The 12,899-nt window shown below is 44.0% G+C and overlaps 1 protein-coding gene across 1 annotated transcript; it reads right to left on the bottom strand.

Annotated features, from left to right (window-relative positions):
• Window positions 1-201: 201 nt before the first annotated feature.
• On the bottom strand, window positions 202-12,143 carry LOC139651546 (centrosome and spindle pole-associated protein 1-like; the record flags this gene model as incomplete). The annotated part of the gene is made up of 19 exons (XM_071528500.1): window positions 12,034-12,143; window positions 11,577-11,652; window positions 11,197-11,300; window positions 10,613-10,678; window positions 9,522-9,871; window positions 9,153-9,236; window positions 8,748-8,848; window positions 8,414-8,510; window positions 8,089-8,146; window positions 7,343-7,617; window positions 6,894-7,012; window positions 6,610-6,751; window positions 5,663-5,825; window positions 3,834-3,981; window positions 3,284-3,425; window positions 2,542-2,680; window positions 1,931-2,080; window positions 959-1,102; window positions 202-315 (listed from the first exon to the last, which is right to left on the bottom strand). Coding segments are annotated over exons 1-19 (2,577 nt in total), but the record flags the coding sequence as incomplete, so codon positions are not given.
• Between the last annotated feature and the right edge of the window lie 756 nt (window positions 12,144-12,899).

The raw sequence follows: 12,899 nt of genomic DNA, 5'->3' as shown, positions 1-12,899 counted from the left end.
GGAGACTGGAGCCCAGACAGAGAGCGCTCCTTAAAGAGGAAAAGAAAAGAGAAAGAAAAGAGAAGGAATGAGTACAAAGTGAGAAAAAAAAATTTTCAACCTTTTTTTACCCAGGGAAGCTTTGTTGAACAAACATCCTCTTTTAAAGAAAGAAAGAAAGCAAGCAAGCAAGCTCTGTGCGTCTGTGTGTGTATGACTCACAGACAGGGGGGCGATAGAGTGTTGGCTGTCGGCAGTGGGGGGTCTGGGGGTGTAGCGGGGTAGGCCGTGCTTCCTCTGCAGGGTGGGGATTGGAGGGGAGGGCTCCCTGTGGACCTAAAGACACACAGCCATCCATTCAGTACCACACAGTCTTAGGCACAGGTTTGAAGCTATGGCTAACCCTCTGGCGGCCATATTGGAGAACCACAGCCCTGGCCAACAACAGCTGAAAACAGATTATTACATTTATAAACTTAGGACTTACAGCTGCCTCAACAGTATCAAACAGATACAATTTCTGTGCTGTTTTTGGTTGGGAACTGATGTTTCCCCACTGATACATCTGATTAATTTTGTGTTTAGATATGTCAGCTTGTTAGTTTGCTAACCATAGTTTCTGGTAGCTTGCCGTTATTTTCCTTGCTTATGTGGCTAGTACCTCATAGTAGCTAGTTGTTGCATTTTAACATTAGTTTCTTTACAATAAGCTTGCTGGCTAGTTAGTCAGCTAACAAAAAACAAAAACCAGCTACTTACTCAAGTTAACTGACTTTTCTCAAGCAGACTCTTCTCGAGTGCATTGTTGGAGTAGAGGCTAGGGCTAAAGGTACAAGGGACTCCGAAGCCTCTATTGAGATTTGAAACATTCTATCAAACACTTGTTGCGGCCTTGCTAGGGTTACTCGTAATGACGTTGCTACGTTACAGTGGGGAGGTGGTGCTTGCTGAGTGGCTGAGGAGACTTCAGAGGGCTAACCTCCTCCAGACGAGCCTGCCTCTCCCTCTCGTACTGCCTCCTCAGCACCGCGTTCTCCTTCTCCTCCGCTTCCTTCTTCTTCCTCTCCGCCTCCTTCTTCCGCTGCTCAGCCAGCTGAATCAGCTCCTCGTTCTTGGCCTTTTGCTGAGAGAGGGAAGAGAGAAAGAAGCGACGGGGAAGGGAGAGATGGAGGAGAGGTTGGAGAGGGAGAGAGGGAGGGAGATGGAAAAGAAATTGAGAAATCTGTCTTGACTTTTTGCATTGTTGCATGATATGGTAACCTTAACCAGAGAAGAAGAAGAAGAAGAAGAGGCTCGGGAGCCTCGTCAGAGTGGCAAGTAATATTATATGGGTGAGTCTGGCCCAGCTTCTACACATTTATTATAAACAGTTCCTTAGGAAGGCAAACACCATTCTGGACTGTCCTGACCATCCACTACAGGACTTCTTTGTTCTGATTTATCCACATAAAATAATGCAATTCCAACTCTGATCTTGTTTTGCAGTTGTGTCTTTAATGTGACTGTAGCAACTTGTTTGATGTGTTTGTATTTTTACCTGGCTGTGAACTGAATTTCCCCCAGTGGGACAGTAAAGATTTGAATTGAAAAACACTACTCATTGTTTTCCAGACATTGCAGATTTGTACCTGATTGTTTACCACATCTGCCTGTAGACTAGTCATTTCACGGATACTTAGAGGCAAACTAGGCCCAAGTAAGATTATCTAATTCCACCCCAGAGTGCTACGTTTCAAGAAGTAATTCTGTCTGTAGTTACTGACACTGTGAGCTGGGGAAGATGACAGCAGATCCCAGGTCAGGTCATTATCAATAGAGTGACCTGGAACACAGCAGCAACCTGATCTTCTGAGAGAGATGCGTGCTGAAACGTCAAAACTGTTCTGCCGGTCCAAAAGTAAAGCGTGTGTTTTAACCCCTTGTTCCTCGGCTCAGCGGTTTAGCTCCACACCTCCATCTCCTTGCGTTTCTTCCTCTCCTGCTCCTCCTCGTACTCCCTCTGGATGCGAGCCCTCTGCTCCGCCAGCCTCTTCTCCTCCTTCTCCTCCTCCATTCTCATCCGCTCCCTCTCCTCAGCCTTCTTACGACATTTCTCTTCTATCTGCAAACAAATCCATGTTAATGCAAAACCCTATTAACCAAACATAAAACCCCCTTAACCAAACACCAACACATCTTTTAACTGGCTGGTAAAACCCAAATTCACCAGTCACTTTCACTATTCGACCAGCCAAATAGATTTTTAGAACAAAACAGAACCTCCAAATGATGAGGTTAGTTACTTGGTGAAGGTGCTGCTAGAGTAGTCTAACTTACTAGCATTTGCCTGGTAGCAGTTTTCCACGTTTGCTGGTCATTGTCTAATTAACTGTAAAATAATTCTTATAAACAAACCATACTCAACAAAGAAATAATTGAGTTCTTATTGTGATGAGCAGGATTTGACGCGAAGAAAGCTCTTTTCCTAAACTCAAAAAGAACTCATAAAACACTGTGGACACTGGGGCTCAGGGCCTGTCATAGTGGGCCAGAGGGGCCGACGCCAGCTGTGTGAAGCAGTACCTGCTGCTTGAGGTAGGCTTTGTACTTGTCCTGCTCCTGGAGCTGCTGTGGGCTGGGCTGGTTGGCAAACACATTGCCTCTGGCAAACTGGGGGGTTTGCACATGGGTGAAACCTACACAGAGAAGGGAACATGAACAACTTCCACTGAGAGTTGGACACCGTTTGTGAACTTTCCTGTGACAATGTCTGTGACAAAGGTCATGGAGCAGTAGCTAAGAAAATAATGACTATCTGAGAAGATGTAGCACTGATCTACTATCCAATTACTGCTATGCTGTTGTAGTATTGTTAATTTCTCTGTTGGGAGTCAAACATGGAGTTTTGTTGGCCTGAACAAGCTCTGGGACTTAATGGAGCTAGCAGTGCCAGTCTTCACATTAATAGAGCTGATCATTTGCTTGTAACTGATGTGTTTGTTTGTCTTTTATTTTACAGTGCTTTGTCACTTTGTATGTCAAGTATGAAATATCCTTCTCATTATTTTTAGTCCAAAGGTCCTCCTTTTCAAACTTAAACACTATAAAATATGACATCCAATCACAGTTCCATCCATAAGACTAGGCACTGTACGGATTTTCCTCTGCAACTTTCACTAACAGTGGTGCAGTGATGCTTGGGGGTAATCTCAGTTTTGGCCCCACATCTGTCCCCGTTTGTTTACCCCAGTTTTGGTTCTAGTGCAGGCTGCAACGCTAAAAATGTCCTTATGGCCGACCGCTGCTAGGTGCATGGAGAGGGAACATGGCTACAGTACCAGAGACCCTGTCGCTGGGGTCGGGGTGCTCCACCCGGCGGGCCGTCAAGGCGGCCGTGGCTCTCCTCTGCCACTGCTCTGGGTTGCTGTAGGCCTCCTCGTTCAGCTTGTGCATCTGGTTGAGGTCAGCTGGCCACAGGAAAGGGAAGTCAAAATTTAAATCAGTCGCAGACACAAGAGTATGTGTGGTGATTTGCTTGTAGATAAAAGAAAGAAGAAACACTAAAACTGAGACAGAGACTTGAAATGATACCGGGTCCCACTGCTGAAACTAAACCTGCCTCCCATTGCTGCAGGACTACCTAGAGGAAAGGGATTCCCTCTCTTTTCCCTTCCATCTTTAAAGACTCTTACACACAAAAGCTGCCATTCAGTTTCTTTTCCCCAGTTCAGCTTTGTCTTTCTCATGTTGATTTTCATTCAAGTTGAAATGTGTCCCTTAGGCTTTATCTCACCTGCACAACAACATCATTTTCCCTCTCTTCTCTGTGCCTTGTCATTTATATATACAAATAATTAGGAATCTCCGGGACCTACTGATGAGGTTTCCGGTGCTGTCTCGGAGCGGGGCCCCTCCGCCGCCTCGGCCCCAGGGCTGGTGGTTCTTCATGTCGGCCTCCAGCTGGGCCTCCAAGCGCTCCCTCTCCTCCCTCTCCAGACGCCGACGCTCCTGTCGCTCCTGGATCTACATCAAGAGGTAGAGCACAGCACCGCTTCAACACAATGGACTACACAATACTCTGCTGATACACAAGAGCACAGGCGGCTTGTTTCATACACAAATATATAATGCAAATGCTAACACTACCCTACAAATCCAAACAGCTGTAACTGCTTGAATAGCGAAACTTGAGAAAAATGACCCATCCCACCAAAAATATTGTTGACACAGAAGTGGATTGTAAATCATTTAGCAGCATTTATGGCTCTGATTTTTAGTTATTATGAAATCTAAATCCAATAATGACCCTTGACCTTTAAAAAAACAGAGTAGTTCCTGCTGTTTGCATTTGTAGGGCAGAATATGAATGTAATTCTGTAATTAGTAATTCTAATTAACTCTAACCCATCGTTTTAAAAGAGTTACAAAGTGCTAAATAAAGTTGTAAACAATATTAAATATCAACCCACTAAGTTATAAATAATAATATAAAGTCGGACATGAGTTAAAAAACTGGGCTAAAAAGAACAAAAAAAAAACAAAAAAACAGGTAAATACAAAAGGAGCATACAGAATATTGTTGCATAAATCAACACGAGAAAGAAAACTTTTGTCCTTTACAGGTAATATGTAAGAGATTGATTGACACTTCACTAGACAAATGGTATGAGAAAGGGAGGTAGACGCCACATGGCTGTCAGAGGTTGGGATTGGGAACGGTCCCTACTATACCCCTAATACCCCTAAAAACATATTGATTTGCATGTTCGTCATTTAGCCGACACTCTCATCCAGAGTGACTTGTATTGACCTCAACAGTAGACTTCAATTCCTAAATCACAAACATCACAAGCAACCAAAACTAAAGCAGTCAAGAGTCACAGCCACCTGACAAAAGACTCCCGTGAGGCTTGAACGATCACCTGTGATAGAGAAATGCTAGGGAAAGACATAAGCGCTGAGGAGGAGAGGATTTTAGTGTAGAGTAGATGAGGAAGATATGGGAGAGGGGATGGGATTGAGGAGGAGAGCGGGAGACATGGAGTATCTCACAAACACACTCTACTGCGGCTCTATCCACATATTACTGAGGATCTACTGGGGTCTAACTGGACTCGCTCACACTATTCTATCACACTATTCTATTCAGGCTTATCTGGATCTATTTTACCTGTTGGTAAAGCTCGCTCCTCCCTCTCCTGGAGTCTTCCTGCCAACATATCACAGACTGGGATGCAGTGAATGAGTCTCCACTAAAGACTTAATACACTATCAGCTACCGGTTTATCTCAAAACAGTTGCTACAGTGCTATCTTCACCTAAGCAATACCTGTCCATAAGTAGTGCTGCTCACACTTGACAATTTTTGTTAACTTAAGGTTATTTCAAGGATAAAATGTGTGAATGGTATGTATCACCTGAATGTACACCAACTCCAATGTACACAACACTCCAGTGTTAAATGAGATTCAGAAAAAAAACTCTGAAAATGTAAAAATTGAGTTAAATGGTTCTTCCTCTGTGGTACTATTATGATGTTCCCTCTGATTTTATGCAACAGTGGTATTTAGGGGTAAAATTAGTTTTAGCTCCACATCCATCCATAACAGCACTAATTGGAAACATCAGCCATATACTTGCTGGATAGTTTATCATACTATCAGTGGTGGTAGTGTAGTGGTGGTGAATGAATCTAGGAGAAGACAGCGCTTCTAGATGAAGATTCATAGCTAGTCTGACCTACCTGCTGCTTGAGAGCTTCTTTATAGCTCAGCATTCTCTCCCGGATGGGTCTGGATTTCTCTGAAGGGAACATCCCGGCTCCTGGGTCCACGGCAGCAGCCTCGCCGCCGGGCCTGCCCGGAGAGCTGCAGAATGAACACTCGTCAAATCTGGGCGTCACCACTTTGAGCCCTCTGTCCGGGATGGGAAATGACCACCAGCCATTAACCAACTGTAGATTAAATTGGCCCCAATGCATTAATGTAGATGACATTTAGACATGTCCTAATTTATCCTCTGCTCTGCACACATTGACATCTGAGAGCTGTCTGATATTTTTGGGAATGTTGTCACAATTCTAACATGTCAGTGATTGGATAATAATAAGCCATGTCTCCAGTTTTAAGCATGCATTTACAAAAGCAATTGCATGTCTGTGATTCAATAATTATTGTCCATCACAGTGCTTTTCCATTTCATCACATTTTTGCTGCCAACAGAATGAAATAAAGTTTCTAATATTGTCATAGTACAGAATTTCTACTCGTCACAGTCATCATTAACTAAATTTAAACGAGCGTTCACGCATGAGCATTTTTGTCAAATTCATTAGGATCTTAACACTGGTCCTATTCCACTCTAAAAATCGCTATGGCTGGTTTAACAGTGGTTGCCAAATTTTGGGGAGCTACAAAGTAAGATCTATTCATTACTGTTTCACTAAAATGAGTCAACTTACCTAAAACACTTATATGTTTATACTATATTTACACCTATATAATAGGGTAGCAGGATCTCCAACTGATGATTAGTCACCTGTCCAATTGGCTGGTATAGCAGACTAACTTAGCAGCATTTGGATGGTGGCTGGTAGTAATTTCCACCCTGCTATCCAAGCCTGAGCACTGAGAGTGAAGAGTAGACATTTACTGCATTGGAGGTTCAGGGAGGCTGCTTCCACTGTGCTGACTGTGGGGGCTGTGGTTACCCAGCTGGCTGGGGAGGGCTCCCCCCGGTGGCACATTCCAGTAGGACACGGGAAGGCCAGCACCAGGCACAGGCAGCTGGCCATCTGAGTAGAAAATAAAAACAACACAGACAAATTATGATGAATATAGTAATTCCAATTCTATCAGCCCTTTATGAGAACTTGGCATTTTCCACCTTATCCTCTGCACCATCAACCCCATGTGATAGATGAGACCAGTGCTTACAGTAGGGCATGCTTGGATCCAGCAGGTTTCTGGTGCCGTAGTAGTGCTGGGCCTCGCCATACGGGTTCCTGTAGGCCTCGGGTAGCGTTGACAGGGGGTGGGGAGGGAACAAGGGGATTCTGGAGACACAAAGTTTCAGTAGAACATCAAGCTGTTCATTAGAAAACTGCACAGTTTGCATTTTCAGATCCAAGACTTTCTCTAGGTCTTACTTTCTGGACTGTATTTTTGGTATGTGTTCAATATGAACACATAGTGACAGTCAACTAGGCCGTATCACTCTATAGCTGAGGTTCATTTTTCGCAACAATTAATATTACAATGTCAAATGACAGTGGGTCAACCAACTATCATCAACTATGTATCAGGAATCAACTATATTTTTCCATACTTTTCCAGGCTATTTGTGCAGATCCATGCGAGAGTTAAAAGTTGAACCGGTGGCGTACCTGGGAGTGTCCATGGCTCTGGGGAAGGCCGGGGCGGCAGGCTGGCTGTAGGGCGAGAGACCACCCCCTCCCCCCAGGCCCAGGGCAGAGCTGTACTCCAGTAGAGGGGACTGGAAGGCCACATGGGGCTGCTCAGGGGGAGGTCTCTCTCCGTCCCCCACGCCGAGCTTCTCGTCACTGTGTCGACTGCCGGACGACTCGCCCTCTGCTGCTGGAGGCTCCACAATCTGAGGAGCTTTCCTCCTGCTCAGTCCAAACTGCCTGATTCGGTCCGGCTGTATTGTGGATAGAAAGACAGTTGACAGACAGTAATACTTTATTAATCCCCGAGGGATGAGGTGTCATCAGCATACACTAAAAATCCCTTCTACCTCTCTCTCTCTCTCATTTCATTTCAAAAGTGCTCAGCAAACCTTCCCTGGAGAAATAAAGAAATGAAGGCTTTATCTTTGAGAAGCAGAAATATCAACTGTCAAATGAATGCTTTATAAAAATGTGTATCTTAGTCAAGACCCCACAATCAAACTAGACTGACTGACTAGACTGTCTGCTCCACTAGCCACTTCGGCAGGTACCCAACCATCATTTGGGGGTCCTATTCTATAAATCTAGATGGCTGGTAAAATACTGAAAGTAGCTGCCGATGTAGGAATTTGTACTAACCCCACTGTGGCTTTTACTCAAATAAGGCAAGTCCCTGGCCTGAAGCAAACTAAATGGAGGTTGGTTGTAAGTTGCCGGCTGACCTGTTTCTCAGGGTCAGTCGCTCCTGTGGCAGCAACTCTCAGCTCCAAATCCTTCTCCCTGCACCAAGGACACAAACACACTGTTGTTTTGCAGGGTTTCACACATCAGAACATATTTCACACTTATATTTGAGGTATTTAACTGACACTGTCATCCACGGCGATGTACAATGAGTGAGCAGGTAGGGGTTCAGTGTCTTGCTCAGTGACACTTGGACAGGACACATGGCTCTTGCGGAGATGGAAAAGCATGAGCTAACTGCCTAAAATGTACATGACATCAGTGTTGTTGAAGACGGAAAGACAAGGATTACTGAAGGCCCACCTCTTCTTGTTCCTGTGCTGTTCGGCTATCTGCTCTTGCAGCTCCTGCCTGTAGCGTTCCTTCCTTCTCTGTGAGGCCTCCTCTGCATCAGCATCTCCTGGAGAGAAGAGACACCGTTTAGAAAGAGACCATCATCGTTTTGCACAATTTCAACAAAAAGCAGTCACCACTTTCACAGATATCACAATTTTCTTTCATTGAAGAGTTAATTTCCAAACTGCTATTATTTTTGATTTTGTGCTCATTCATATTGTAGATGCCAATGAAATGGTAGACCTTTCACTTTTGGAAACAAACTCTTCAGTTGTAAATAAAGACAGAAAGTGCATCTAACCAATCATAAGGCCAGTGGCAAACTCAGCTTCATCCTTATTCGTCGGTGCCCTGGATCTCCTGCCTCCTCTGGCGCCCCCTGCTGGATTCTCCTTCCTCTCCCTGGGAAAAACCAAACAAAAGGAGATCGACAGAGAAGATCAGTAAGGATAAACATCATCAACTCAAGTACATTTATTTATAGAATGCTTTTGACATGCAGGTTGGTCACAAACTGCTTTACAGAGCAACAAAGGACAAAACTACAGATAAAAACAAGAGAGAAGACCACAAATTTTATGGCGCCAGACCTTGTGTGAAAGTGTGTGTGTGTATCTATGTGTGTACATGTGATGTGTGTGTGGTTATTAGAGAAAAGGGGAAAGGAATGACTGGTAAGGTGGGAGCTTTCAGATGCTCGTAGTACCTTTCATGATTTGGTCCATAACGATTTGGATCTACAAAGTCGTCAGAGGGCTCAACTCGTCTGTCTGCAAGTCTTCTCAAATCCCTGGAGACAAGTGGGATTGTATGTACATGTTTACTTTCCATCAGGCATTTATCGTACACAAGCAATCCTTTACAGTTGGGGGAGCAGAGAGAATGTACGGATTTATCGGTCAAGATTCCCAACAGCCCTGTGTCCACCAAGCTCCTTTGTTTTAGCTACAAAGCAATAAGCAATAGTGCCTTTTTCCATTGAACATATGGACAAAAAGAAACCAGCACTGTGAAGAAGAGGTTCCTGTTGGACACACAACCTAATCCCTGAGAGCAAACAACTTCTCCCAGCTACCTGACATCAGTCGTCTTGGATAGTCTCTTCTCAAACTCTGGGTGTCTGCGCCTCCTGCCCTCCATCAGCTCCAGCTCCTCTTCGGTGTAGGCCTCCTCCTCTGACTCCTGGTCCGCCGGCCTCCCCGGCCTGCCTCGGTGTCTGGGCGACAGCGACGACACCTCCTCCTCCTCCTCCTCAGGGTAGGAGGTCTTGCCCCCGGCCAGGCGCAGCACCCTGTGCGCCCCCCTCCTGCCCTCCGTCAGGGTGGCTGCATCCCTTCTGGAGTGGGGTCCCTGTTTGGGGATACGAGGGCTGCGCTGGCCTTCGGGGAGGAGTTGCAGGGGAGGAGGATGAGGACCGAGGTGCTCCTGGGAGAGGAGACACGGTTTTAAGAGGCAGTCTGCTCAAAAACCAGGGTAGAACACCTACGGTTTGTTTTGTTTTCTTTGGTCCAAATCATAGTTGTCTGTGTCCTTTGCCGTAATTTACCTTCTTTGGTTTTCATACCAGTTAAGAACACATGAGGAAATAGCTGAATGTGAGCATCAGAGTGCAGTTTGCCTTCGGTTCATTTTGTTTTGCTAGGCTTTCCAATCATGAGGAACTGCTGGCTATCAGATGTCAACGTCTGTCTCCTTATACTCATAAAACTGTATGGAACAACGCTTTAACAATGAACACCCATAAAACCATGTTTTGGGGTCAGTTCTCACGTCTAACGAACCGCACTGCAGTTCGCTTGGAAGAGAACCGAGACAAATCTTATGATTTCCTGATGTAGCCCTGATGAAGGCTATTGCAGTCAAAATCTCATTGGTTTGTAACATCAAAGCTTTGTATATCCAAGAGCAGCTGAATTATTTATTTATTTCAAGTCAGTCTGCTCCGTCATCCATTTTGGCAGGTAACCAGTTATCATGAGGAGGTCCAGTTATACTCTATTAATCAAGCTGACTAGTAAAATAGTCAAAGTGCCAGGTGAAGTTTGTGATTTACCAGCCATGGTGTCAGATTTAGTAAAAAGTTAGTCACCCTGTCCTGCCAAAAACACAACTTTCAAATCAATTGACGTCCACTGTTATATAATGTTATTATAATGCAACATTTACCTTGACAGACCTCCTGTCAGCGAGGGGAACTGCTGGTCCAGGCTCAACAGTGTCAAGGCGTTTTTTCTGTAATCCAAAATGTTGCTTTCTTGATTGATACATTGTGCATATTACCTTTCCAAGCCTCAACAAAAAAGCAACATTAATTTCATGACTACCACTACCACTACTACTACTACTTCTCCATGGCTAAAGCTGGAATACAAAGCTCCAAGGAACCATTGCCTGTATTTCAACATTAAACTGCAAACACCACACACACTGCTCTCATTCAACATGGTTCAGTGGTTCCTCTGGACTCGTTTAGTAGTGGTTTATCACCTCATCAAGAACATTACAACCACTAGTAGAGAACATGTGAAGCTTGAATTACAGTATCGTTTAGCTTGACGTCCCTCTAAAAGAATAAGTACCATCATCCTAATGTTTAGAATTAATGTGTTTATTAGGATTATGTATCCAAAGAGTGTTTTAGCACTGCGGCCTGCACTGTAACCAGACCTGGGGCTAAAACTCAAATTACCTCTGAGCACGCCTGCTACAGCAAATCACACAGGGAACAAGGGTGAGTGTGTGTCAGTCACCTGAGCCATGTAGCGCCTGTAGTCCATACGGAGCTCGTGCTGCAGCCTCTGCTTCTTCCTCTCATAGTCCACACCGAGAGGCAGACCCACACCGTAACTCTCCTCTGACAAACACACAAGCATCAATATTTAATAAGAGACACGAGGTGAAGAGTTTCAGGCCAAAACAAGACATCTGCCATTTAAAAAAAGACAGCACCTGCCCTGACAAAATGATTGCTGGCATGAAAGTAAAGCACATCATGGGCTTCAATTAAAGTGGGACATAAGACCTTTGGTTACAAAATAATTTTAATGGATAGAATCGTCATAAAACGCATGATTTCTTGTCCATAAGGTTGCTTGCTAGGAGGGGGGTGAAACACTTTCATGTACTGTACCTTTCCCCTGTGCCGTAGACTGAGAAGGAGGGATGTTCTCCTTAATGGTGGTCTCATAGACTCTGTGAGGTTTGGCCTGTTAGACAAACACAGAGGAACAACGTCATCACAGAAACACACACACACACACACCATAGAGGGAGATCTGCAGGAACATCTGGAATGAATCTATCCCTCCTAAGTTTACATTTCCAAACAAATTCTTCAAATGGCCAAATATTAAACTCAAACTTTTCAGCTCATATCACCCAAAAATGAAGTGACGCCTTATCTTGACCTCCCAGTGCAGACTAGGCTTTAAACATTCATTATTTCACAAGAAAAAAGCATTAACCACAAGGATTAAGAACATAATAAATTTGTATATGAGAAATATACTTTTTCAGATTCCATAAACAATCTTGACCACCACCCCCCAAAAAAAACCACTAAGTTAACAGTCATCATTCCAACACACCCTTATTTCCATGTAAGGAGGGTCTTGTTCCAAACTGGCTTTATCCTCTGCCACTCTCGCCTTCCGCTCCCTGATGAAGTTCTCCAGCTCATCATCCATCTCCATTTGGCAACGTTATACAACCCAACTGGGAACAAGAAATGGCATACTTACATTCATCACAAAGATATGAGTTACAAACATACTACATGCCCAATAAATGATTTTAGGGACGATAAGGAACAATATCTGAGATAATGATTCAATGATTTTTGTGGTATTTTCTTTTTACAAAATAATTAATCATTCTGAGCCCTCACTTCACTCACATACTGTATATTGTGATTTTCATTTGAATTGTTTTCCTCTCTTCCTTCTCAAATGTCTATTGTATTGTGTGAAAATTTGACACTTTAACTGAAGTTTCTTTTTTATGCTGAACTTATCTGTGCATTATCAGTGGACAATAACAAGGGGGTAATTAACTAGGGAAATCAGCTGGTGCAGTTTTGAGTTGTAATGACAAGCTGCATACTCCTTATTGGACACCACTTGACTGATAGTAACGTTAGGCCTATGCTACAGAGATGCTTGCCATAAACCTCAAACAACCTGCAGTCACCTATCACCACTACTAAAAAGACATGTCAGTCTACATTTGACGTTAACCGTAACACTTGGCAAGACTGATACACGGTCAAGTTAGATGGTACACTGTCTCTTTAATAACCGTTGTCAGGCAACCAAACTGAAGACAACGTTAACGTTAACTTACATTCATTTTCGCTAGCGTTAACTAGCCTAACTACTTGGACATATAACGTTAGACAGTTTCGCATATTCTGCGTCTGGCTAACAGTAACTAGGTCGTGGGACTACAGCTAGCT

Source organism: Centroberyx affinis, unplaced genomic scaffold (genome assembly GCF_046629955.1).
Source record: "Centroberyx affinis isolate AG114_WGS23_722 - 3 ecotype Tasmania unplaced genomic scaffold, CSIRO-AGI_Caff_v1 ptg001682l_1, whole genome shotgun sequence".
NCBI lineage: Eukaryota > Metazoa > Chordata > Actinopteri > Beryciformes > Berycidae > Centroberyx > Centroberyx affinis.
This window is presented reverse-complemented; position numbering and strand designations above follow the sequence as displayed.